The sequence below is a fragment of the Stenella coeruleoalba genome (genome assembly GCF_951394435.1).
Source record: "Stenella coeruleoalba genome assembly, chromosome: 19".
NCBI classification, from domain to species: Eukaryota; Metazoa; Chordata; class Mammalia; order Artiodactyla; family Delphinidae; genus Stenella; species Stenella coeruleoalba.
The window spans coordinates 39,950,776-39,978,104 of NC_137165.1; the positions used below are offsets into that span (position 1 = coordinate 39,950,776).

At 53.0% G+C, this 27,329-nt stretch overlaps 2 protein-coding genes across 2 annotated transcripts; one reads left to right on the top strand and one right to left on the bottom strand.

The window, feature by feature from the left end:
• Nucleotides 1–1,267: 1,267 nt before the first annotated feature.
• On the bottom strand, nucleotides 1,268–18,871 carry CACNB1 (calcium voltage-gated channel auxiliary subunit beta 1; the record flags this gene model as incomplete). Its single annotated transcript, XM_079904262.1, has 14 exons — nucleotides 18,644–18,871; nucleotides 16,122–16,208; nucleotides 13,002–13,121; nucleotides 11,752–11,874; nucleotides 11,047–11,183; nucleotides 10,744–10,820; nucleotides 10,181–10,335; nucleotides 9,095–9,175; nucleotides 8,595–8,653; nucleotides 8,299–8,408; nucleotides 7,999–8,150; nucleotides 4,311–4,406; nucleotides 3,713–3,898; nucleotides 1,268–1,729 (listed from the first exon to the last, which is right to left on the bottom strand). Exons 1-14 carry the CDS (start codon nucleotides 18,725–18,727, stop codon nucleotides 1,268–1,270), a joined length of 1,929 nt encoding a protein of 642 aa, XP_079760388.1. The 5' UTR covers nucleotides 18,728–18,871.
• Nucleotides 18,872–21,768: 2,897 nt separating this feature from the next.
• Nucleotides 21,769–25,967, top strand: RPL19 (ribosomal protein L19). Its single transcript, XM_079905714.1, has 6 exons — nucleotides 21,769–21,809; nucleotides 22,687–22,793; nucleotides 24,124–24,246; nucleotides 24,884–25,004; nucleotides 25,387–25,497; nucleotides 25,757–25,967. The coding sequence occupies exons 1-6, from the start codon at nucleotides 21,805–21,807 to the stop codon at nucleotides 25,878–25,880; spliced, it is 591 nt and encodes a 196-aa protein (XP_079761840.1). The 5' UTR covers nucleotides 21,769–21,804; the 3' UTR covers nucleotides 25,881–25,967.
• Nucleotides 25,968–27,329: the final 1,362 nt, after the last annotated feature.

Sequence of the window (27,329 nt, forward strand, 5' to 3'; positions counted from 1 at the left end):
CTCTTCTAACCAGTAAGTGGAAGCTGCACCCCACCCCCGGGTGGGGGTGGGGGGTGGGACAACATTGGCACAGGAGGTGGCGAGACAGGCATGAGGCACCCATCCCTGAGGCGGGCAGCCGGGCAGGGCCCAGTCCTCGTTGGCACAATCGGCTCTCTCTGGCCCAGCTGGGTGCTGGTGGGGGTGGGGGACGGGGCTGCTGGGCTACGGGATGCTAGGCAGAGGGACGATCCAGGGCAGAGGGGGTACCAAGGCCTCTCCTGGGGGGCGTGGACATGGGTAAAGGACGGGATCACAAGAGGCAGATACAGAGCAGCAGCAGCAGCAGCTAAGCCCCCCGGGGGGATCCGAGGTCCTGAGGCCCCAGGGGTGACAATTACCCTCTCCCCTGGGGCCTCAGGGTGAAAGTGAAGCAGTTTTTTGGTTTCAAAATGAGCTGGACCAGAGTGTTCCATGGGCTCCACACCCAGGTGACAAGGGGATGGGGGGGCTCAGATGGAGAGGGGCCCCCTCTTCTGATGGCTGCAGGCAAGGGATGTTGTAGGCAAAGCTCATTCCTGGGGTAGGCAAAGCCTTGAGGCATGGAGGTGGGGGTGGGGGTAGCAGCATCTCGGGTTGCCCCCTCCTCAGGGTTCTAGGTCCTGGGCGGGCACAGGGCACTACATCTGATGCGTGCCAGCTTCTACCCAGACCACTCCCGAAGACGAGATCCCGGTGGGGTTTCCAATGCTGTAACTTTCACCTCCCAGACAATGCTGCCAGGAAGCTAGGGGGAGGGGTGGGCATGGTGAAGGACCCTGGATCTGGGGCTTGGGGAAGACAGCCCTCATGGGAAAGAGTCTGTGGTCTCCCTCTCCAGGAAAAGCCCCCCTACCCTTCCCAAATACTCCAGGTTGGAAAAAGAAAGGGCCACCCCATTTTAGGACACTCATTTAAAGCCTGGAGTAGAAGGAGTTAAGGAACTGCACCTTTTCTCTGGGCGAGGGGAGAGAGCCCCCTGAGGTGGGGAAGGGGATACTGCAGGAAGGTTGTCATCCCCCCCATGCACCCACAACATGTAGGTAAAAACCTACCGCTGAGGCTTAAGGGAGTCTCAGGAGCTGGTTGGAATGCTACCACCAAAGAAACCCCGAACATTGAGCAAAGGCATCTGAAAGGAGGGGGACAGCGCCCCCTGGAGGCAAGATACATCCGCAGTGGTGAGCCCCTCTGTCCCGCCCCTCCCCTGGGCTCAGAGCCCTTCCTCCCACTGTGTGGCCCCCGCCTCTCAGCGGATGTAGACGCCCCGCCCCCAACCCTGCAGCTCATTCTTGTTGCGTCCTAGGACTGGACCCCCGCCCTCCGCGCAATAGCGCGCCTTATTCCGGCCGCGGTTCCGGTTGTTGGTCAGCTCCTCTTCATAGTCTTCCTCATCCTCCCAGGATCCCTGTCGGGCTGGTGGGGTGCTGCCCCCTGCAGGGTCTCCAAGCCCTGGCCCCTCGGAGGGGTCAGTCTCCATGTCCACACACGAGTCTCCCAGCTCCGTGTAGGCAGAGTTTCGGTTGCCAGGGGTGTCGGCATCAAACGTGTCTTGGTGGGACAGTGCGCGCAGGGTGCCCGCCCGGCCTGGCGGCTGGCTGCTGGGGTAAAGGCCTGGGGGCTGGCCCAGCTCTCCCGGGTACTCGTGCACGCTGGCGTGCTCCCCGGTGGCCCGTTCCAGTGACTGGTCCCCGGAAGCAAGGTATGGTCCCTGGTTAGCAGGCAGACGGCACACACCATGCAGATCAGGCAGGAGTGAGAGAAACACAACAAAGCAAGGCAGGTTAGTGAGGGCACCAAGACACCCAGCCTGGCTGAAGGAGAGGAGGGTGCTGACCCTAGGGGATGGGCAGCCGGCAAACGGCTCTGGAGCCCAGCCAGAGAGCCAGAGGACAGAATTCAAGGCATTTGCTCCTCCACTAGGAGAGGGGGCACCGGACCTTCCTAAGGTGGGTGAAGGCGTGAACTCTCCTGGTAACCATGGTAGAGAGCCCACGAACAATTAGTCATCAATTCCTCAAGGCACACATTAATGCTGTCTTGGGCTAAATCATCATTAACAGCTCATTAGTATTGCCACTCGTTAGTGGTTGATTGGGTTAGTCATTGCCCCCGTTTCCCAAATATACTAAGGGGGGGATTTCAGCCAGCTCCTTCAGCCCAACCAGACCCTAATCACAGGCCTCCGGAACCCCACACTTCCCCCCACCCCATTGCCTAGTCAGATGACAGAGTCTCCAAGGTTGATAGGATTCCTCCCCTGCCCCCAACAAAGACTCAAAGCTGCAGGCTGGGGAAGGCTGATGGGTCTTTATCCCCCACTGGCAACAATGAGATGGCCCAATGTCCTCAGCACCAGATGCTACATGAAGATGGCCGTAGAGGCTGCTGGGTAGCGTGCAAAGAGACCTGGGTTCTAGCCCCATTCCCTGCTACTTCAAGCTGTGTGACCCTGAGCAAGTGACTCCCGTCTCAATGGCCCAGTGTCTCTGTGGTGGTGTGATGGGGATTAGACTAGAGCAGCAATTTCCAAACTATTCCCTGGAGATCTGGGGTGGGTGGACAGGGCACAGAGTGCTTCAGGGGTCACCGTGGAAGTGAAATGGAGGCCAAGCCACTAGCTCCCTCTGAGCAGAGCAAGGATGCCTTGTCTACATACTGAGCTTCCACATAAGATTCAGTGAACAAGTGGGCTCTGGTGCTGAAAACAAATTTGAAAAGCAATGGTCTAGAATGACTTCATGGGTTTCTTCTGGTTCTAATTGGAACCCAATACTTAATGGTTTGACCTCAGAGACAGGCCTTGGCTCCCATGGGAGGAGATCAAGAATGATTAGCAATGGTCTAGAATGACTTCATGGGTTTCTTCTGGTTCTAATCTGGAACCCAATACTTAATGGTTTGACCTCAGAGACAGGCCTTGGCTCCCATGGCAGGAGATCAAGAATGCTTAGCAGTGGTCTAGAATGATTTCATGGGTTTCTTCTGGTTCTAATCTGGAACCCAATACTTAATGGTTTGACCTCAGAGACAGGCCTTGGCTCCCATGGGGGGAGATCAAGGCAGGGTGGAGAACCCACAGGAGGGTCTTTCCTGGAATCTGTTTAACTGGGAGAAGGATGGAAGGTTCAACTCATGGAAGATGCTTCGCTTTGGGTCCCTACCGAGAAGTCTCCCGAGATTAGGGCTCTGGAGGAGGGGGCAGTTTCTCTGGTTTGAACGGCCCTGCTCTGTGGGATTCCCTGCGTCTCAGGGCCCTTGGTCTGCTGCGTCTAAAATGCTGTGACCTCTGTTGGGTCTAAAATGGGTGTAGAGTCCAGCAAACATATTGATTTTCCTGTTTCTTCCTGGTCACTTATCCTACAAGGCCCCCAAGGCAAAAGCCCCCAGGGCCGCAGATATGGTCCTTTGAGACCAGGCCCAGGGAGGCCCCACCAGCCAGCCCCAATCCCATCAAAAACCACAGACACCAGAAGCTGCCACTCACCACATTTTTTACAAAATAAAACTCTTCCCTTCCTTGCCCACGTTCACTGTGCTCAGTTCCTCAGTTCCGAGCCCTGGGCGGGAGGGGACGTGGGCGGGGCACCTACACGGTGTGCTCCTGCTGCTGGGGCACCGCCCTGGCCCTCTGCGAGGCCTCCAGCCCTCCCCAGAAGCTGAGGTTTCTCCTGAGTGAGGTGAGCACCTGTACCTGGAGGTTGGAGACAGGGGCAGGGCTGGCAGCAAGGGCTGCAGTAGCCATGGTGCGGTTCAGCAGCGGATTGGGCGGAGTGCTGCTGGGCGGGTGTGTGGCCTTCCAGTAGGCTTCCAAGTACTCGGCCAAATGCTCGCAGGCATCCTCCAGTTGATTCTCATCCAGGATGATGTCAAACATTTCCTGTGGAGGCGGGGTTAAGGGCAGGGCTGGGATGAGCTGGGCATGACCAAGGGGTGAGGGTGTGGCCTGGGGCAGTGGGTGGAGTCAAGGGGTTGAAGGACAAAGTTAAAAAGAAACCTCTGGATGTCCAGGAAGAGGAGGGCTCTTAGACATATAAATCGACAGAACTACAAGAGGTCTTGGTACCCCGATACTCCAACTCCCTCATTCTAAATATAAGGCAACCAAGGCGTGGAGAGGGGCTTAACTCCCCACAGAGAAGTGGTGCTTCTGGGACTTGAACATCCAGCACTCTTTTCCCTGCATCTCTGGACCCCGCCCAGGCATTCCCGGTCACTCTCTCAAGCAGGCCAGAGGACACGTGGAGAACCCAAACGTTGCCCCTTCCCTTCCCCTGGGTCTGAGCACTCACGGGAGGACACTGCGCGAGCTTCTCCGAGGCTGCTATTTGCACATTGAGGTGTTTGGACTGAGACTTCCCTCGAGACTTGATGAGCCTCTGAAGAACCTGGTTTGTGGGGGGAGAAGAGGAGCTAGAGGGACCCTGCAATGCACCAAGCCGGAGAGGCAGGTCCTGGCTGGAGCCAGTGTGGAGAGACAGTATCGGGGCCAGGGGATGTTCCATGACTCTCAGCCCTGGCCGCCTCTTCAGAAATGACCTCACCAGTCCTGTGTCCATCCTACACAGTGCTCAGGCTCTCTCCTGGGTCTCATGCCAGCCTGTCCTGGGAAGTTCCAGCAGTGGCTGTAATGAAGGGCAGTGATTCTCCTTCCCAACCCCTGTAACCTTTATAGGCTTCATTCTCTGGGCCAACTTCCCCTCCACGTTAGCAGCAGTAGCCGTCCTTTATAGGGACGTGTGCTATGTCCTGGCACTATTCTGTGCTTTTTACACAATCAATTCATTTAGTCCTGACAATAATGCCATTATGCAGCCACTATTATTATTCTCATCTCAATGATAACAGTAATAATGATGATAATAGCTACACATAAAGCTACAACCTTAACTAAGTGATCAAAGTTAACAGCACCAATGATACAACAAACCGACATCCTGTGCTTCCTGATGCAACGCACTCAGAAGGACACATCGCTTTGGTGATGTTCCTACCTGAAACGTAAAACCTAAATCTAGTCATGGGGAAACATCAGACAAACCCACACCGAGGAACAATCTACAAAATAAGTGATCTGTACTCTTAAAAAATGTCAGTGTATGGGGCTTCCCTGGTGGCGCAGTGGTTTGAGAGTCCGCCTGCCGATGCAGGGGACACGGGTTCGTGCCCCAGTCCTGGAAGATCCCACATGCCGCGGAGCGGCTGGGCCCGTGAGCCATGGCCGCTAAGCCTGCGCGTCCGGAGCCTGTGCTCCGCAATGGGAGAGGCCACAACAGTGAGAGGTCCACGTACCGCAGAAAAAAAAAAAAAAAAATGTCAGTGTCATGAAAATCCAAGAAAGGCTGAGGAAAATTTTCAGCTTAAAGACTATAGAGAGATATGACAACTAAATGCAACACATGATCCTGGATTGAAGGGGAAATTGCTATAAGGGGCATTATTGGGACAACTGGTGAAAACTGAAGATGGACAGTATTTTAGATAAGATTTCTTAAATTTGACAATTGTACTGTGGTTATGTAAGTTAATATCCTTGTTCTTAAGAAATACATGTTGAAATATTTAGGGATAAAGGCATACAGTATCTACAACTTACTCTCTAATAGTTCAGGAAAAAAGATACACATATATAAGCGCACATATACATAATACATACATAAAGCAGTGGCAAAATGTTCAAAATTAGTGAGTCTGAAAAAAATTAAATTGTATACTTTAAATGGCTGAATTGAATGGCATGTGAATTTTATTTCAATAAAGCTGTTAAAAAAGTAGTGAATGTGAGTGAAGTGAATTCAAAGATAGTCCTACTATTCTTACAACTCTTCCGTAAATTTGCAATTATTTCAAGATAAAAATCTAAAAAAAAAAATAGAATAGATACAGTGCTTAGTAGGTACCAGGCACTTTGCATGGTTAATTTGTTTATTTAATCTTCACAAGCACCATTTGAGGATTCCTATTTTGCAGGTGAGGAAACAGAAACATAGAGAAGTTAGGTGACTTGCCTAAAGAGCACAGAGCCGGTAACTGGTGGCACTGGTACCTAAACTCAGGCAGTCTGATTCCAGAGTCCCCACCCTTAACCTCAGTCAGTGCTCAGTGGGGGCAATGGAAGTGTCTGTTAACTTTCTAGTTCACAAAGTGTTTTTGCAGCCATTGTCTCATTTGATCCTTTCAACCACCCCAGGAAGTACTTAAATCCCATCACCCCTTTTATGCTTATTAGAAACTTAGGACTCAGAAAGCTTAAGAAACTGGGTGCTCAGGGACTTCCCTGGTGGTCCAGTGGTTAAGACTCTCTACACAGGGGACCAGGGTTCGATCCCTGGTTGGGGAACTAGATCCCGCATGCCGCAACTAAAAGATCCCATGTGCTGCTACGAAGATCCCACAGGTGGCAATGACGATTCCGTGTGCCGCAACTAAGATCCAGAGCAGCCAAATAAATAAATATTAAAAAAAAAAGAAAACAAGAAACTGGGTGCTAGCATGAGATGTTAACAGTTACCACCTCTGGTTGCCTTCATCAGTCAGACAGAACTCTGGGCTCTTTACATCATTACCTCCAACCCTCTCAATAATAACATATGAGAATGATTATAATTCCCATTTTGTAGGTAAAGAAATTGAGGTGCAGGAGCTTCCCTGGTGGTGCAGTGGTTGAGAGTCCGCCTGCCGATGCAGGGGACATGGGTTCGTGCCCCGGTCCGGGAAGATCCCACATGCCGCGGAGCGGCTGGGCCCGTGAGCCATGGCCGCTGAACCTGCGCGTCCGGAGCCTGTGCTCCGCAATGGGAGAGGCCACAGCGGTGAGAAGCCCGCGTACCGCAAAAAAAAAAAAGAAATTGAGGTGCAAAGGCTAAATAATCCCCCCAAGATCACAAGCTCAATAAAATACAACCCAAAAAACCAAAACCAAGATTTAATTAATTAAATAAAAATAAGCCAATCAGAGCTAGGATTTGAACCCCATACTGTCTTCTCATTTCAAATCCTTCACCTAAGCTCACCTTCCATGTTTCTCAAACCCCTACTAATGTCTAGGAGGGAAAACTAACGGAGCCACTATATGACCAGAAAGTAAATCAGCCTTCCTACCAATTTCATCTCTATCGAGGCCTACATGAAGGCAGTGCAGCAAAAAGGGCTGAAATCGAAAGACAGGAAAGGTCTTTTCCCAGCCACCAAGCAGCTGCGTGACACTGGGACAGAAAGCACAGAATTCTTTCTGTTTTCTGGACTCAGGAGAAGTCAACAAAGTAGAGACAGGGGACTGGTCTGCATGACCCTAATAATATTTAAAATAGTTAATACATAAAAAGGGGGACTTCCCTGGTGGCGTGGTGGTTAAGAGTCCGCCTGCCAATGCAGGGGACATGGGTTCTATCCCTGGTCTGGGAAGCTCCCACATGCCGCGGAGCAACTAAGCCCGTGCACCACAACTACTGAGCCTGTGCTCTAGAGCCCACGAGCCACAACTACTGAGCCTGCGCTCTAGAGCCTGCGAGCCACAACTACTGAGCCTGCGCTCTAGAGCCCGTGAGCCACAACTACTGAGCCCACATGCCACAACTACTGAAGCCCGTGCGCCTAGAGCCCGTGCTCCGCAACAAGAGAAGCCACTGCGATGAGAAGCCCGTGCAACGCAACGAAGAGTAGCCCCCATCACCACAACTAGAGAAAGCCCACGCGCAGCAACGAAGACCCAACGCAGCCACAAATAAATAAATAAATAAATGCTTTAAAAAACAAAACAAAAAACATGACCAGGTATATTATACCAGACCCTTTGCTAAGTGCTAAGTATTCGCATTAGGTTGAATCTTCACAATATCCAGACAATGGAGTTCGACAGAGCAGGGAATCTGGGCTCGAGGAGATTAAGCCACACGATTAGTAAGCAGCACCTGGGGTTTAAACACAGGCAGCCCAACCAGAGCACTCCTGTCTCCAATAGGGTCAGACTCCTGCACCCACCTTGGGAGAGGTGATCTTGATGTAAACAATGATGGGGGCCAGTGAGGTCTTGGAGAGCTGGGCTGGGTGGTTGATGGTATCGGCATCCAGGGCAACCAACTGAAGGGTCCGGGCCAGCTCGAAGATTCGCTCGATCTCGCTCTGAACCTCAGCTGGGGGAATGGAGTCATGGGGCAGGCGGAAATGTAAGGGGGCCTCCCAGGAGGCCGTGGGCAAACAGAGCATTTCCGGAGATGCCCCCTCCCCCCCCACATCTGGCCCCAGAGCAGGGGTGCGGGTGGGGTTACGGGGTGGGCTCACCCAGGCTGGAGCGTGTGTTGGAACGCTCGATGATGATGTGTTTGCTGGGGTTGTTGAGGACTGAGCGCTTAGCCAGGGAGATGTCCGCTGTCACACGAGTGATGGAGATCCTGGGGGATGGGACAAGAGGAGCCAGGGGTCAGGGTGGCCTAGAATGCCCTGCCTGCTCCCCAGGCTCCAGGACAGCCTCTTATCCCTCAGTCCAAGAGTTCCAGGATTGTCCTTCCAGCCATCCTGCCCATCCCCAGCAGCAGAGAACCACAGTGGGAGCGGAGAGCCAGCTCCCAGGGTCTTACCTGCCATCAAACCGATGCTTCAAGAAGTCAAATAAAGCTTTCTGCATCATGTCTGTAACCTGAGGTTGGGGGGTGGGGTGGGGGGAGGAGAAGTCAGGTGTTTAAAGCCCCTCAGGGAAGGTGGACCGCTAGGTATTTGCCCCCTGACATTCCATTTTCTTCTTAAATCCCTGAGATGAGGAAGTCCCTGTTGTGGGGAGGGGGCAGTCCTTTTGAGTCTGAGGGGCCTCCACTGGGGTCTCTGATTGCAAAGATCCTTTTAGGTGGGATCTCTGGGAGGACTTCTCTGGGGCTCTTTTGAGAGGACTAGACCCTTCTGGGGTCTCCCTGGGGGTTGGGCCCCCCATGGAGGGGGGTGTCTCTGAAGGTATGTAGCCCTCTGGGGAAGAAACCCTGGGAGGGCCCTGCTGGGGGATCTCTCTGGGGTCTGAAGACCTGTCTATGGAGTCTTTCCGGAGGTCTGGGCCCCTCTGGGTCCACTCGCCTCTAGGGGCTCCTACCTCATAGCCCTTGAGCGACGGTCCCACCAGGATGATGGGCCTCATGGAAGGTACCACGTCATAGGGGGGCACATGCTCTGTCTGGGGGGGGAAGCAGGGAGGGGAAACCCCAGAGTGGAGATGGCATTAGCCCCTCTTCCCCCACCTCCAGGCTCCCCCATGCATCCTTTCCTCCCCCTGGTCCCAAAGTCCAGATGTGGGGATCGGGGCGGGGGTGGGGAGGCATGGCGAGGAAGGGTTGGGGAAAAGGGGGGCAGATATGGGAATGGGTGTTAGAAGGTCCCCCTAGCTCATCCCAGGGGGTGGGGAGGGGGACACAGAAAGCTGTGATACTCACCAACTTCTGCTTCTGTTTGGCTGGGTCCAGAGATTGCCAAGAGGAGGGCGGGGGAGGAGAAAGGGGAAGGTACCCAGGCAGGGGCAGAGGGCAAGGGAGGAGCCAGGACAAGAGAGGGAGGGAGAGCGGGCAGACGAGGAGAGATAACAAGGCATGCGTGTTAGTGACAGACAGAGCCAGAGAGAGGGGACGGGACCCCGTGCCAAGGGGGAGCCAGAGGTGGCCCTGGATCAGGGCTGGGCGCAGGACTGACAGCCAGTCCAGTGAACTTGGGAATGTTCAGACATCCTGTACCCCCTTTCTGGGTCCTGCTCTGCAGCCAGGAGATCCCCGTGTGCCCACCCGAGCCCCGTGGAGTCCGGAAAGGGCCAAGAAGGTCACCATTCCACCTTCCCCTTCACATGTGGCAGTGGGGGCAAACACGGCCTAACCCACTGGCAGTGAGGGGGAAAAGTCAGGTCTCATGACCCAGACCCTGCTTTCAGTTGAGGGGCGGGGGCAGCCTTCCAAGAGAAAGGGTGCTTCCACTGCAAGAACCATCCCTTCCAGGGAAGTGGGCCAGGGTGGAGTTGTGTGTGGAGACAGACGTGCCTATCCTCGGTGTCATTCTACCCTTCCCTCCTCCTTGGCAGGAAGGCCTGATTCCCACAGAATCAGGCTGAGACCACGTCGGAATCCATTCCAGCCCCCTCCCCCCCCAAAGCACTGGGCTCTGACCTCCCCTATCACAAGAACCCAGCAAGAATTACCTTCTTGAAGAAGGGGATGCGCTTGCCGTGGGGTGGCGGGGTGGTGACACTGCTAACGCTAGTCTTGGCAGAGCCACTATGCTCACCGAGCTCTGCCTCCTCATCCTCTAACTCCAGGGGGTCTAGTTCAAAGGCTAAGTTAGTCATTTCATTACCTGGACCGCAGAGTCAGGATGAGGGAGGAAGGAGGCGAGGTGGGGAGGAGTGAGATGGACATGAAGACACAAGTACAGAACGCAGGGATGGGATGGGGAAAAAAGAAAGAAGAAGAGGTGAATGGAACAGGGCTGGGAGAAATGAATGGGGGGTAGGGGGCAGGGCAGTCAGGCAGAGAGATGGAGCTACCAAAGAAATGGGAGAGTAGAGACATGACAGAATGGGCGCTGAGGGACAGGCCCAGCTTGTGGGGTGTCCTGCTCTTCATGGAGGGGGTACCACCGGAGGTGTCTGGAGGACTCAGGATTGGGGTACCCCCAACTGCAGGGAAAGGAGGGGACAGGCAGTGGGGAGACCACCCCGCCCAGGAGCTCCACCCGACCCCGTGGGGTGGCGGTAGCTCTTACCACTGGCAGGGGGCGTGGGGCGGCGGGTGCCAGTCACCACGTCTCCCAGACTGGAGCTGGAGTTGTCACCTGATTTGCTGTGTGGGCAGAGAGGCAAATGGAGCCGTGAGCAAAGGAGGTGGGCGTGAGGGTGGGGGATCTGTTCTCTCACAGGCTGCCCCCCGCGCCCCGCCCTCATTTGCCAGCCCCACTGGTGATGCCACAGACAGTTTTGTGTCCTCAGGGCAACGCGTCAACCCTCAGGGCCTACTCCCGGCTGGCTGGCTGGCCTCTCCCGGAGGTGCCCTGGCCCCAGCCAAACACCTGGAGCTGAGGCGGTTCTGGCGCAGCTTCTGTTCCTGCAGCAGGCGCAGGCTGTCCAGTTTGACAGGGCTGGGGATGAAGCCAACCTCACAGCCCTCCTTCACCAGTCGCCCAATCCACCAGTCATTATTGTATTTCTGCAAACGACAACGGCAGGTGGGGTGGGGGAGACCAAGAGGGAGATTAGAGGCACAAGCCAGCAGCCAGCTCCAGGGGACACCACCCCCAGCCTTGCCTACCCCGCCCAGGGGGCGGCACCCTCAAACAGCCCTGGCACCAGCCTCTGATTACAGCCCCCAATTCTCAGGACTCTCCGGAACCAGCATCCTCTTGTGCCATGGACCACCCACACCCCCAAGCACATCCCTGTTCTGAGAGTCCTTCCTCCCCCATGTGCCAGCTCTACCCTGGAAAGGCAGGGAGAGAAGTTAATGCTGACACCTCCATGTGCCTGGCACACTGCCACCCCACTGACAGGCCTCATCACAAACCCTCCCAACAGCCTTGTGACCTAGGCATTACCATCCCATTTTACCAATGAAAAATGCAAAGCTCAGAGAGGTGGAAAGATTTGCCTCAGGTCACACAGCAGATTTAGCCCAGCTCTGCTTGGCTCAGAAGTCTTTTTCCACTAGAGGTCTGACAGCCCCTCTCCTGGCACCCACTACCCTGCCCTCCCTCCAGATGCCAACACATCCTCCCCACCTCTTTGATGTGCAGGAAGTCCTTGGGCTCGAAGGTGATGGCCACTCCCTGAACAGGCACCTCATCCCCTAGAGATGGGTTATAGCCGACATTTGTCCTCACAGCAAATGCCACTGGCTTGGTCTAGAGGAAGATGACAACCAGAGGGTTAAATCACAATGGGATGTACAACTTCCTGACTGTGGTGGTGATTACGGAGAGGTTTGTTTTGTAAATTGTTTATTAAAACATATACTGTACACCCTACTATACATAAGATAGATAAACAACAAGGACCTACTGTATAGCACAGGGAACTATATTCAAAATCTTGTAATAACCTATAATGAAAAAGAATCTGAAAAAGAATACACACATATATGTATAACTGAATCACTTTGCTGTACACCTGAAACTACACAACATTGTAAATAAACTAGACTTCAAAAAAATTTTTTTTTAATAAAAACATATACTGAATGGCTTATGCAGTTTTTTACTGCATATATTAAATTTCACAATAAAAAAAAAAGCAAACCATAGAACTCAGTCCTCTCAGGGTGGAGGGGGGCATCAGGGAATGCTAAGTATAGGTGGTGGGAGAGCCTAGAATAACACCAAGAAGGAATAATAATAATAGTAACAATAACAATAAGAACAAATAATAGTAATAATAACGATAGCAGCTACTGTGTAGTGTAACAGGTACTGTGTTATATGTTTCACACCCATTATCTCATTTATTTATTACAAAAACCCTATGAAGTTAAGTACTATTACCATATTCATTTTATGGGTTTTTTTCTTTTCTTTTTCTTTTTTTTTGCTGCGCCACGTGGCTTGTGGAATCATAGTTCCCCGACGACCAGGGATTGAACCCGGGGCCACGGCAGTGAAAGTGCTGAGTCCTGACCACTGGACTGCCGGGGAACTCCCACCATATTCATTGTAATGAATGAGAAGACTAAAGTTCAGAAAGGTTAACTGACTTGCCTAATATCACACGGCTAATAAGAGCCCAGAAAATTTGACTCTAGAAATGAGTGGAAATGTTTAGCTCCTATTATGTGTAGAAATTAGGCACTTATTGTACTTCATAAGGAGGCAGGTATTACAGCTTACACTTTACAGGTGAAAGGCAGAGGCACATCAGAGGGGTACATGAGCTAGGAAGTGGCTAGGCCAAGACTTGACCCTGGGTCTGTCCAGGCTGTCTCTGAGGCCTGGGGTAAGGGAAATAATGCCAGCACAGCCCTTCCCATCTTTCTCACCTTGGCTTTCTCGAGCTGGGCTAATGCCTGGCGCTCTGCCTCCTTCCTTAAGGCTTCTCGGTCCTCCTCCAGAGACACATCGGAGTCTGACGGACGGCTGGTATAGGACTCTGCTGATCCCTGAAAACAGACAGGGCCAGCTCAGGGCCAACGCTGCCTCCCCAGCTCCTGGGCCTCGGAAGGCACCCGTCGTGGTTGCCTCAAGCCCCAGCCAGCCCAGCATGATACCACAAGGGCTAGGAGGAGGTGGTATTAGATGGGAAGAGCCGGAGAATGAGGTCTGCAGGCCCCTGGAAAGAGTGTGGCCCTAGGAAGGGTGACAGCAGCAAACAGGGGATTACGGCAGGTCCAAGGACAGCTGCTTGGGGCCCAGGGAGGGGTAGGAACCTGATAGGGGCACAGCGCAGGGGTGGAGTGCCAAGGGACAGTCTCCACTCCCTGCTCCTCCTTCCCTCCCCTGCCCCCAGCACCGGCTGAGACAGACTCAGCACAGGCCCAGTGAGTCCTTCCAGGGGCTGTAGCCACCAGCTTAGGCCTGAGCTCTCGGCACTGGCGGCAATGGGCAGCCTGCTCCATGGGCTAGGACCACATAAAAATTTGCCATTTTCTGCTCAAGGGTGAGGGAAGATAGAATCCTACCTCCTCTTCCAGAAGCTGGGGAGCCCCAGCCCTCAGGCTCTCATAAGATACAAAAAAGAACCCAGGATTCCTGGGGTGGCGCAAGAAGAGGCAAGTTAAGAGAAGGACATGAGCAGGCCTTTCCTCAGTACTAGGGCTGCCGGCTGCCAGGGTTAAGGCAGCCTCAGGAGTCTGGGTGTGCCAGGAAGCAGGCCTTGATCACACCGACCATCCCAGAGCACAAGGAACTCCCTCAGTGATGCAGGCACAAGTGTAAGACACGCATAGCCTGTCCAGACCCAGGGCGTGAATGAACATGCTAATTCACGGACGTGCTTGGATGTGCAACTTCAAGGGTATGTTCTATGGTATGTCCTGGTGTGTATGACTGAATGCATACAGGTACACGTGCGTGCATACGGGGCGGAACGGGTGGACGCCCTCAGTGTCTGTGTCCCTGAGGGCATGTGAGGGCAAGAGCCAGGAGGTGTGGATTTGTGTGACCGTGCAGCGGCGGTGTTGCTACAAAGGGCAGGAGGGGACCTGAAGAAAGAACAAGACTGCAGAGGTGAGGGGGTTCTTTCCTGAAGACAGAAAAGGGTCACCTGGCCAGGAATGCCCATTAGCTTCGTATGGAGGGAACCTGGGAAAGACAGAAGACCAATTCCCACCTCCCCAGAGCGCCCTGGTGCATCAGTGAGAGCAGCTGCCCATCAAATCATGAAAATGGGAGAGTGGAGAGGGGAAAGGTGGGGGGTGGGTGGGGTACTAAAAGAAGCTGGAAAAGAGATGCAAAGGAAAGAGAGTGAAAACCAGTTAATCTACCACTCTCCACCCCGCCTGACGGGAGCACTCAGAGTCAGAAAGACAGATGCCAGGAGAGCCAGGGGAACAGACCCAGAGATGGAGTGGCAGAGAGACACTTACTAACCCCAACACACACGCAAACACGCATACACACACACACACCCCCAAGAATGGCGGGAGACAAGGAAACAGTGAGGCAAGGAGACAGGCTGGAGTGAAGGCCTCCCACCAGCTTTCCTGAGGGGCTGTTCCCACCTCCCCCCACCTTCACTCCATCCCCAGCTCACCACTACGAGGGTCCGGTTGGACGCCTCCATCCCGGCGCCCTCAGTGCCTGCCCCTGCTGGCCTAGGGGGTGGCCCAAACTGCCCGTTCCCCCAAGGGGCTCAGGTTACAAGCAGAGTTGCTACATGTGCAAACTGCTAGGGTATATTTAGCTCAGAGATGTGGCAAGGACTGCCCCCCCACTCCCTGCCACCTACGGGGGGTCAGAGCTGGGGAGCTAAGAGGAGGAAGGATTGGAGACTGGGGTCTGATCCCCTGGGTCAGCAAACACTGAAGGAATGAGGCCCTTTTCTGTCAAGAGGGGCTCCACTGAGCACAGTGTCATTCTCCTAGCCTCGGCCCTGGCCCAGTCCTGCAACACAGGGGATGAGGGAAAGATCAAAGAAAGGACTTCGTGTTTGTATGGAGATGCTGGGATGAAGAGCCCCTTTCCTGACGCTCTCAAGTCAGGCCCGGGCTCATATGTGCCAAGTGTCGTGGAGACAGAAGAAGTGAAAAGAAGGGCCCCTCTCCAATCTGTAGTGGATCTGCCTGGCATCACCCTCTCTTCTCCTGGCCCGAGGTGGGGGGGGGCGCGGCTGACTTCCCTACTGTCCTCTGCCCTCATATGCTGCCCATGTTTTCTTCAACGTACTCCTTTCCTTGTCTGATCCTAAGCCCCTCTTGCCTTTTTTGGGTACCAGGCTTTGTTGAGATGCTCTGTAGTCATAGCAACTGCATGGCTCTCTCACTGCTTCTCCCTGAGCCTGAGATGGCCTGGGGTTGACAGAACAGAGATGAGAACAGCATCTTCCTGATGGGAGAATAGAAAACCCCAGAAAGCCATTCAGCTACACTACCCCCCTTCACTCAGGGATGCTGGGCTAAAGTCCTCTCTAATATCAACTTCCTCCTGCCTCTCCTCCACCTCTGTCAACACACGTTCTCTCTCTGCATATTAAAGAAGTCACATCTGGATGTGAGGAGGGTGTTTCCCTGACCCACACCTAATCAGGGCTCCAGGGACCCAAATGTCCTGGCTCCTCATTTCTTAGGACCTGCCTCTACCCCATGCTGTCACAGATTCTGGGGGAGGACATGGAAGGAGACAGCCGGCAGGGGGAGTGGGTGACAGCCTGAAGCCAGCTAGAAGGAGGCAGGCCAGGCTGTCCCTGAATGAGATGACGCAGGCAGGCAGGCAGCAGGGGCTGGTGTCTGGTGCTGGGAGAGGGATTGGGTGGGGGCTGAAGGAGTGGGTACAGCTGACAGTATATGCAGAGGAGGTCATGGGGTGTAAGGGTATGGGGTGGTTGTGGGCAGGTGACAAATGACACGGGGGAGGGTGCCTGGAGAAAGCCTCAGACCCAGCTCACCAATCCTGGTCTCCACCAACCAGCCATCTCCCTCCTCTCAGCCCAGCCTACCCATTACCTGGCGGACAAAGCTGTTGGATGTTGTATCCGAGGATGTGCTCCCATCCGACCTTTTGAACCGCCCTTTCCTCTTGCTGTATTTGCCCTGGAGAAGCCAGGAAGGGACAAGAGTAGAATCAAAAAGGCCCTTTCCCAACCCTCATCCCATCAGGCCCAGAACCACAGCAAAGCCTTGGAAATATCATTCCCTGATCTCAACAGCCCGCCCCTCTAGCTTCTTCCTGAGATGGTACAGCCCAAGCGGGAGGGAGAACCCAGACCACAGCCATGGGGTGGGGGACAGTGAAAGAGAGCCCTAGGAAGCACACACAGAAACCCCCAAACCAAGACAGAGAGGTTGGGAAGGGGGAGGCAGTGAGAAGCTGGAGACTCATTAGGCAGCAAAGCTAATTGAGACGCTGGGCAGGCGGCAGAGGCCTCAGGGGGAAGGGAGAGGCTGCCTGCAGTGCTGGGGGCACGGAGAGAGCTCCTGGGAAAGTTCCCCTCCCTCTCTACCTCAGCTGGAGCAGAGCGGGGCTGAGTGTGCCTGTGGCCCCCAGAGAGAAGAGGATTCGCCAACCCAGGCCCAGCTTGGCTTTCCCCATGCCCAACTCCTGCCTTGTTTCTCGCAGAGTGGGGAGGGGAGTTGCAGCTCTCAGCTCTTGGAGACCTAAAACTAGATTCCCAGGGAAGGGTAGGGGGCGTGGAACTGTATTTGGAAAGTAAACATCTAACCCCAACCCTGACCCATGGGGGCAGATTTAGCACCCTGCCTCCAACCTGGTAGGACTTCTTCTCAGCCCGTCCTCACAGTCACAGTGATCATACTTCTCCCCAAGGGGGCAAGAGGGATCAAGCCCTCTAACCCTCAGCTGCCAATGCCCACGTCCTGTCGCCATGATATCCACCAGGCTGCAGCAATCTAAATGTCCCCTGGCCCTGCCCCAAGATGAGTCTAGGTCACAGCCCCCGCAGGGCCTTGGTGAAGAGTTGCTCAGTCCCACAGGCTGGGCTCCTGGCTTCGGTGGCGTGGACACTGCCCGACCTCTCACGCAGCCACCCATTCAGGTATTTCCAGGCCTCCTGTAAAGGGGGCTACTTCTTTGCTCTCCCCAACTCAAATATACACATTGGCCCCCAGCCTGTCTAGAGTGGGGTGGGGGGGAATCATTGATGGTTCAGGCCCTCCAAGCCCCTGCCCCCAGCCTCCATCCTAGAGTTTCTTTGCCAAAGAAGCTAGGTAAGCCATGACCAGGCTAGAGGCTCTGGTTCCTTGGGCCTGAGTACAAGGAGGAGGGTGGATAGATGGGAGAGAAGGGCACCTGGGAACCCTTTGAGAATCCTCCCTCCCATCACCTTCTCTCCAGCAAGACGTATCTCCAACCTCGAGGACTGAGGATCCCTATGAACTTAAGAGGATTCCCCCAGTGAGCCCCAGACTCTTTCAGACCACGACCACTATCCCAGGCAAGGAAAAGGGAGTGGCACCCAGAGGGACAAGGGACAGCTGAAAGGAAGGCCCCAGTCAGCTGCCTCCCAGGCTCCAAGGGGCCTGGGGTGGAGAAGGGAGGTATTTTTAGGTCTGACCTGACCCCCGCACCCCACGTGCCCACATTATCATGGTGGTTACAGTTGCTCCAGGCTCACCACAGCAAGAAAAGAGTTAATGCTATCCTAGCCTTGGGGTGTTGCCAGGTTGGATAAGGACACGTCCCAGAGAAATCCCCTGGCACGACCACCCCAGACCTTGCTGGTCACTCCATGGGCACCCTCCCTACCCAAGAATACCCCTTTCTGGGGGTAACCTGGGGGCAGAGGAGAAGTGTGAGTGAGGGGGGCGGCAGACCACCCCCATCCCCGCGCCCCCCAGGTAACACAGTTTCTTCCTCTCCAGTACAGTGAGTTGGCATCCATTCAACTTTCCAAACTTCGGAGGCATTTTCTGGGGCTGGGGGGATGGGGTGGAGGAGGGACAACGTGGGTGTTTGTTGGGGGAGGGGAGGTGGTCCAATATAGGGGTGGAGCTGAAGTGGCTGGGACGGGGGCCTGGCCCGGAGCTGGCCCCTTCCCCGCCCTCGAAGGCCAGTGTCCGCAGCTCTGAAGGCCTGCTGGCACTGCCCGCTGACCACCGCCTCGGCCACCCCCGCCCCACCCACACCCGCCCGGCGCCCCTGAGCGTGCTCTGCGTCCCCCCTTTGCCTGAGCTCTCTCTCTAGCTTCCTTCAACCCCCGGGTCCCCCCGCCAGCACCCACACTCTCAACCCACTGGAGCCGGTACCCGAGCAGCAGAGACCCTGACGCGTGGGAGAGGAGGAGGCGAGGGTGACAGGCGGCCCGACCGCCTCCTCCCCGCTCTGCCAAACCGCAGCACAACTCCCGGCCAAGCGCCCATCAATCATTCACCGGCAGAGCTGGGGGGCGCACAGCCCTCTCCCCTGGGCGCTGGGCATGTAACCCCTTTTTCCCCGGCCCCCCTCGATCCGACCCCACAGGGTCCGCGGGACAGGCCCCCTTCCCTCGATCCCGGCCACCACGCCTCACCTGTGGGCTGGGGTCGAAGACCTCCATGGGGATCTCCTGGGAGGATGGGTAAGGGCCCCGGGACATGCTGGTCTTCTGGACCATGGAGAGGAGCCTCCCCTCCGGCCGCCGGTCCGGCCCAGCCGGGCGCCCTCAACGCATGAGAGAGGCCGTCGGAACCGAGAGCAGCGCAGCCAGCACCCGGTCGAGCCACCTGGCCCAGCCTTCGGTTGCCCTCTTCCTGCCTTCCCTCCCTCCTCCCGCTCTCTCCTCTGCTGCCGCCGCCTCCTCGGCCCCTGAAGGCTCAACATCTCCCCCCGCCCCCTCCGCTCCCACCCGCCCCTCCCTCTCTCCCTCCCTCTCTCCCTCTCTCCCTCCCTCCCTTCTCCGGCCCCGGCCCCGCCCCTCGCAGCCCCTCCGCTGGCTCCGCACAGACAATGGGAGGACGGCGGAAGAGACGCATGTGTCTCCCGGCGGGCGCTAGCCTCCGACTGGCCTAGGGTGAGGGTGGCCCATTATGGGGGAGATTAGAAACCCGCCAAGGGGCTGAGAGCGGGGTGGGGTGGGGGTTGCCGTATACCAGTGGATGCCAGGCGCGGATGGAACTGAAGCGCGGATTAGCATGGCTGGCACCGCCCCCCTCTTCCGTCCCAAACCGCTCTTCCTAGCTGGTCTCCCCATTCCACTCCAGCTTGGGCCACCGGAACTTCACGGCCCTGGTGATCCTGGGACCCGGCTTTAACTCTTTTCGCCCCACTGTGGTCCCAGGCCGACTTGAACCAAACGGAAAGTCCCCTCCCTCGCCAGTATGGTGGTGCTGGCCGGCTGGGGGCTGAAGCTGTGGTGGGGAGGGTGTCCAAAAGGAGTTTCAGCAGAGACAGCAACAAGAAATCCTAGGGACTCAGGAGTCCTATTGCCCTAGTGCTAATATCCCCCAAGCCCTTCCAAAAGGCCAGGGGTGGGCCTGGGTGAGGTCTGTGTTCCTCGAAAGAAAGGAAAAAGGAAGAAATGTGGAGTTGAGACAGGAAAGACTGGCAAAAATCAGATCTGTGACCTCCTTTTTTTTTTTCTTTTCCCTGTATTTTGGCCGCGCTGTTCGGCATGCAGGACGGTTCCCTGACCAGGGATCAAACCCGGGCCTCCGCAGTGAAAGCTCTGAATCCTAACCACTAGGCCACCAGGAAACTCCCAGATCTAATGACTTTTGACCTAGAATTGCTCCCGCTTCATCCTTGAATTGGGGACAGATACCCAAGGCTTGAACCCCACCCACCATGATCTATGGAGAGAAAAAGAGTAGGGGATTCTGGCAAGAGACCTTAGTGCCAACTTGGTTCAGGCTCTTTGTGGTGGTGGCCCTGGACGGATCAGCACACCTCTCCTGTAAAATGGGTTTGCCGGTACTGTGGTGTCTTTGTCACCTGGGATTACTGGGAAGAAGAGGGAAATGAAATTAAATGATGGATTGCTGGGGTGTTTGGAGATGCTGTAAGGTGCTGTGCAGGGGTCAATCATGACAGGAAAAACTTACCTCCTTGTATGACCCCTTCCAGGGCTCCACAAAGAGGAGAGATGAGAAGTAGAATGAAGAAGATTTGTGCAGGTTCAAAGACCCTAAAGTAAGCCAACCTGGGAATTCCCTGGCAGTCCAGTGGTTAGGACTCTGCCCTTTCACTGCCTAGGGCCTGGGTTCAGTCCCTGGTCTGGGGAACTAAAATCCCGTTAAGCCAGTGCAGCCAAAAGTAAAAAAAAAAATAAGGCAACATGCTATGTTCTGCTGGAGGGGAGACTGTGAACACACTGACTCCTTTTTACCCTGGGTTTTGCAACAAGTGATGGCCAGCCCCAAGAGCCAATACTGAGCAGGGCTCCCATCTTCCCCTTGGGCACAGGAGAGCCTGGCATGACAGAGAAGGCATGGGTTTTGTAGTCAGAAAGACCTAGATTTTCAATTTTTGCTACCTCAGCTGTAAAATGGCAATGACACTACTTGTGAGGAAGTGGCATAAATTTTGCATCCCTTCCTCTTTTTAATTTTATTTTGGGGGGTGGGGGCGCACCGCACGACTTGTGGGATCTTAGTTCCCCCGAGCAGAGATCGAACCCGGGCCCTTGACAGTGAAAGCACGGAGTCCTAATCACTAGACCGCCAGGGAATTCCCTTCCCTTCCTCTTTTTGACCTTCTCAGCTCTATTTAGCAGCCAGGAAAAGTTCAGATGATAGATACAGGATTATCAGCTGGAGCGAAGCAAGGAGTTGGAGCCAGAGCTCAGATCAACGTTTCTTGGACCCTGGAATGTTCTCCTTGGTTTTTTGCCTTGGATGCTCCAGAGCAAGAGGAAATAACTATGAGAGGGCCTGTCATTCGATTTTTCTTTTTTAGACTTTCGCAACTATTCATTCACTCACTCGCCATTTCTCAAGTGCTTACTACCTGCAGAGCTCCATGGCCACTGGAATACAGCGTGAGCCAAACCAAAGACTGGTTCCCGCCATCAAGGAGCTTGTCTTAATGCCTTCTTTTGCAAGTTGCAAACGTCAACTCATGTGATTTTCACAACTAGACGACGGATATATTAGAACTAGGTACACTATACATAAGAGAAAACTGAGGCACTGAGAGATTTAGAGGCGCAGTGGCTCAAAAACATACACTTATGTCTTTGGTGATCTATTCTGCACTCCAGAGGCTGCCAATTACCGGAAGAGTGAATAAAAGGTTGCTTTTGTCTGATATCTGCCCTTATTACTCTCTCTTGCTTCATTTTTTTCCCGCTGATAAATCATCCTTCCATAGAATCCAGTATGCCTGGGAGGAGTGGGCCGCTCTAGTCAAACTACTTTATCCCGCCTGCGCAATCCAGCTGACTTCCGGCTTCCACTGCCCACGTGATCAGGTACCATTGCTGCGCATGCTTAATAGGAAGTCGGACTATACCACTTTGCCATGCCGAAGGGAGATATTTTCTATGTTTTAAAGTTTAAAACCGATTCCTGATATTAGACTTCTGTTATCCCGGGTATTAACAGAATATATAAGTAAGTTTAGGGTGGCGGAAGATTAAAGGACCGGAGGGGAATACGGGCGAAAGCGGAGCGGGGGGTGGGCTCTCCCCTTCACAGATAATGGGAGGAGCCTGGGGAGAGCAAGCTCTTTCCTTTGGCCCCTGCGGTCGCAGCCATGAGGTAAGGGCTCTCGGGTCTCTGATATTGATTGATTCTGGCTGCGGCCGCACTGCGGGGCTGTGTACCGCAGCCCGTGCTGGAAGAGACGGGGTGGAGGCGGCCCTGAAGCGGCGCGTCCCGGAGCTTGGGATAGGCCGGAGCACACTAGCTCCCAGCCTCGAGAGGAGGGGGTGGGGGAGCGTTCCCGGAACTCTAGGACGGGAGAAAGGTGGGCTTCGCGCCCCACGTGTGTCTGAGGAGACCCACGCGGGCAGAGGAAAGGCGGCGGCGGGGACTGGGTTGTGGCCCCCTTACTCACTGGGCCGATCTATGGCTCCGAGCAGATCTCTGCTTCCATGTGACGTAAGACAGGTCGCGAGTAGGCCCCAAGCCTCCGACTTTATTACTGGGATAAGAAAGGGAAAAAGAGCCCAAGAAGCAAAGGACTAGATTAACTAGCACATCAGGCCCACTGGCCTCGGATTCTTCACGTTAAACACTTGTTTTTAGTGTTGGGTACCAGAAAGGGCATAAGCCCCATCTTCATTCCAATTGTATCCGTTAGTCTCATTTTCCAGAGGAGAAAACTGAGACACAGAATAAGACATAACCTAGAGGTTGTCGACATCCCAGGGTGGGCTGTTCGCCTACAGGAACGCACAGGCAAAGCTTTACAAAGGTCTTGGTATAGGGAAGATTATTAACCTGGGGCTGCGTCGTGGGTGGCCGAAGTCTGGGGGGACGTGTTTGTCTTTAGCACTAAGTGCATATACACATGCACCTCCCCCCGCCATGTTTCACGACATTAGAAGACTTGGAAGGGCAGGTCTTGTTGGGGATGCTCATTCTTGCCCAGGAATGGTTTCCAGGGCCTGATAGTGTTTTCTGTTTGTCGCAGTATGCTCAGGCTTCAGAAGAGGCTTGCCTCCAGTGTCCTCCGCTGTGGCAAAAAGAAGGTCTGGTTGGACCCCAATGAGACTAATGAAATCGCCAATGCCAACTCCCGTGAGTTCTTGGGGTCTAAGTTCCTTCTTCATCCTACCCCTTTCTCATCCTTTGTGCAATGAAAGTTGACACGATTGTGTTGACTGTTAACAGACCTAGGAGAGCTCATAGTTTGGGGGGTGGTTTATAAAATGGAGGAGTCACAGAAATATGGAATGCCAGATGTTCTCTTCCTGCCACTTGCCAGAATGACAAGATGGAAGTTAATGGAACCACCCGATGTTATATTAATAAATATCGCTAGAGTGGATATTCTGTTTTATGGCTGTGAGAAGGATTTGTGAAGAGACAGTACAAGGACTGGGGCGGGGTAGAGATGGCCGATGAAATGATGAATTGGAAAGACCTGGGGCCTCAGACTTTATTAGAGACCTGTTTGCATATAATTCAAAGGAGTAAGACAGTGTCAGTCCTGCAGATAACATCAACATGCCCACATTACTTCAACATAATATTGTTACAGGGAAAAAGTATTCAATGACATTGTTTAAAATTGTAAGGCAGACTTTATTCAGAACAATTGCAGTAGTTACAGGGACCAATGGGATTTTACTTTGGGGGAGAGAGATTGAACTCAAGTCAGAATATAGCGTGGGCCAAGGAGCATGGTTTAGGGGATCCGTGGATGGAAAATTAATAAGAGGGCGATAAACTATAATGGAAAAGAATATATAAATATATAAAGAATGTATATATGTGTATAACTGAATCACTCAGCAGAAATTAACACAACATTGTCTTAATTGTTTATTTTTTAAAAAAGAAAATTACTAAGGAAACAGGGGTAAGGGGGATTCTGGCCTGGGTGGTCAGTTATCAAGGGTAGGGGCTTCTGCTTAACTAACTTAAGCAGAGTTTTTTACTAAAACTAGAATTTACAAGGAAGCGTACAGATGGGCCTAAGAGAAGCTTCAGGAACCTGATGAAAGTTTGGTCAAGCAGGAATCTGTGAATATCAGGGAAATCCTTTACCTGTTTGGGTTTGTGGTATTGTAATGTGTGCTCAAAAAGTCCTTATTTTAGACTGGTAGCTAATAGGTGAAACAGGATCTGAAGGACTAGGCCGTATTTGTGTGCTATTTTGATCACATATCCCCAAATATGTATATTTGGAGTGTGCTGTAAAACATCTAAAAGGGTAGAGGTTTTCTGTTGTTGCTGCTGTGTTTTGTTTTTTAAGAAAGAAATAGAAGTTCCCCAATTCCCACCATTTTTGAAAACCAGGGATGTGGGCAGCGTCTCTGGCATGTCCTGTTTGGACTCTGCGTTGTGACTGGTGTACTTGGGGCTAGGCGCCACCTGACTGACCAGGTGCATTGTGGTTTCCCAGGTCAGCAGATCCGGAAACTGATCAAAGATGGGCTGATTATCCGGAAGCCTGTGACAGTCCATTCCCGGGCTCGATGCCGAAAAAACACCTTGGCTCGCCGGAAGGGCAGGCATATGGGCATAGGTAAGTACATTCTTCCCTTTTCTCCAAGACTTAGGGAATGATAAATGATTAAGTCTAGACTAGGATATATTCAGAAACCTTTCCCATTCTGACTCATTTTGAGCCCTTTTCCTACTCCATGATACTTGGTGTGTTTTTCTCTCTGCAAATCAGAAAGTTGGCACTGGTGTTGGAGTTGAAGGTCTTGGTAGAAAGAGGTCACATTTATTGAGCACCTGTACCCCCGTACCCTACCCATCCATTCTACTGGATGCTTGGGAAATGTCCAATAAATCCTAAAACCGCTTTCTAGGCTCAGGATGACCTAGGGAGATGACGGTCACATCGCCTTTTTAAAGCCCTTCCAGCTTACCGTGCTGCCTTGGTGCATGCCCTGTCATATCCACATTCTGTGGAGTGAATGGGGAATAATTGCCTTGTTTGTGCTTCCTTAAAAATTGAGTAAATGAAAGAAATTAAATACTTGGGATCATCATCCGTAAAGTGGAAATAAAGCTACTTAAAGTGAGGTACACTCTTGGCACATGACCCAAAGAGTTATAAAGTGTTTCAGAAATTGGTAGCTATCGTTGTGACCAGTCAGCTGGCTCTAGTAACCCAGATGCACTACAGGGAGCCTGACTCATCTTCCTCGTAGGTAAGCGAAAGGGTACTGCCAATGCTCGAATGCCCGAGAAGGTAACCTGGATGAGGAGGATGAGAATTCTGCGTCGGCTGCTCAGAAGATACCGTGAATCTAAGAAGATTGACCGCCATATGTAAGTACCTTCTCTCGGACCCACCAAGACCCATTGTTGTTTCGATGGCTTGTTCTTTGCACAGATACACAAGCTCTGTCTCATTGGCCTTGGGGAGAGAGCCGTGTGTCTTGGTATTTTCTAAGAAAGTTCTTCCCGTTCTGTCCTGTTCTGCTCACATACACCATCAGGACAGCCCAAGAATTAAGTTTATCTGCCAGGTGAGCTCTTCTGTCTAGAAATTGCACAAAAAGTCCTAGTTTGGGGGAAAGAAGTCCCTGCAGCAAGAAGAGAGGAGAGGAACCCTACATGCTTAGGGGCCTTGTGTAGAGGAGCAGATCACAGGCCAACCTCAGTGTTGGTCCCATTGCTGACCAGAACCTCTAATCCTTGTACGCTACAGGTATCACAGCCTGTACCTGAAAGTGAAGGGTAATGTGTTCAAAAACAAGAGGATTCTCATGGAACATATCCACAAGCTGAAGGCAGACAAGGCTCGCAAGAAGCTTCTGGCGTAAGTTTCTTTAGGAATTGGTGTCTGTCACAGGGGCAAGTTCTGAGACATTTAAAATGTGCTGATGTCTAATCTCGACTTACATGCAGTCTGTCCAGAATACAGTTGTTGTGTTAGAGGTGTATGCTGCTCTGTCCTGTACATACCCACATACCACCTACCATCAATGTCAGGGTGGTGTGGGGACTTATTGGCTAGTTGAAGCAGGAGCTCTTGGTGTCCCCAGCAGCTCACCCGTCTTCTCTCTTCCATTACCCAGGGACCAGGCTGAGGCCCGCAGGTCTAAGACCAAGGAAGCCCGCAAGCGCCGTGAGGAGCGGCTCCAGGCCAAGAAGGAGGAAATCATCAAGACTCTGTCCAAGGAGGAAGAGACCAAGAAATGAAGTTCTCCTTTTCTTCTCTGTACATAGTGGCCTCAGCAGTTGCGTAGATCACTCATTCAATAAAAGACAAGGCTTTATCTGCCTGCCTCTCTGCTTCCAGTTTCTGGCTGCTTGGTGGGTCTTCACTGTGTACAGGGCCAGAACTGAGGAATGAGATACAGGCCCTTCCCTGGGTTCCTGCTTCATTTCTCCCTTGGCTCCTGGCCTCTGGTCAGGCTCATGCCCCCTCCGTCCATGGGGTGTGGGGCCTACTTTGAAGGGAGGAGAGGAATGGCTTCTACCCAAGCCTCGAAGACTGTGCCTCAAAACTGCTCTTTTCAGCAGAGCATGAGTGGCACCTCAGACATGGTCTCAAATGTTGGTTGGGAACCAGTATTCAGTTGTGGCATGCGTTGTCACATTATTTTAAAACAACAGAAAATATATGCTTGCACTGCTCAACTGCACTGAGGTTCAAGGTTGTGGTCTACTGCCTTGGAACTCCAGGACGGTGGGAATTTGAACCACCACCAGTCCAGAAGGTATGGTCTGGACTTGAACTGCTGGCGACTGCCTAAGCTGTCTTTAGACAGCCTTATTGAGATAGAACTGAAGCTGTCATCTTGAGCATCCCAATTTCTATTTCTAAACTTTTTTTCTTTCCTGTCCTTAAAAGAAGGATTGTTTCCTGTTTTGGTTTTTGGTTTATAACCATCAAAAATGTCCCAGAGAAAAAAGGCTTTCTCAGCAGAAATTGGAATAAAGGCACATAACATACAAACTTGTCACAGCAGTTTTGAGTTACTTAATTCATATCCCTTTTTACAAATGAGAAGTAGGTTTTATTTTGCCTATTAACTGGTAGTAGTAACCACCAAGGAATTTTTCAGTAAAGTATCTGCTCTGTGAGCCAAGTACTGAGGCACTTTACACTGACTTGTATTGATTCTATAATTTTCACAACATTGTAAAGTAGGGTATTAGCTTCTCCATTTTGCAGATGAGAAAAGAGGTGAAGCCAGGTGTTGGATTCACCTGTTAAGACGACCTGAATGGGAAGAATGGATTCAAGATGAAGTAAGATAGGACTTTGTAGACTTACTACGGAGGCCTCAGGAAGAAGGCTAGCTTGGTCCCCAGGCCTCGAGCTTTGGAGGACTGGGCAGAAGATGCCTTTGGTGATCAGGAGAAGAAACTAGTGGTGGGGAGGATGCCTGGAAGAGCCAAGTTGAACATTTGGAGTGGGTGGCAGTTTGAGTGACAGGTGTCCAGGTGGAAGGGGTCAGTCAGCCAGTTAAATACAGGAGTGTCAGCTCAGGTGAGAAGTCGGGGGAGGAAAGTTGGGCACAGCTATGGCTGGTGTGCCTGTCCTGGTTACCTCTGCGGTCTACCGGTCTCTGAGGAACTCTTGTGGGCAGTAATGCGAAGGCCAATGAGGGGTCTTCAGGATGTGTACTGGGCACATGTTTC

What these genes read in the sequence shown, in the direction of transcription:
- RPL19 (XM_079905714.1), top strand. An exon ending in AATCGCCAATGCCAACTCCC is followed by an intron (nt 22,794 to 24,123) that starts GTGAGTTCTTGG and finishes GTGGTTTCCCAG; the next exon opens with GTCAGCAGATCCGGAAACTG. An exon ending in AAGAAGATTGACCGCCATAT is followed by an intron (nt 25,005 to 25,386) that starts GTAAGTACCTTC and finishes TGTACGCTACAG; the next exon opens with GTATCACAGCCTGTACCTGA.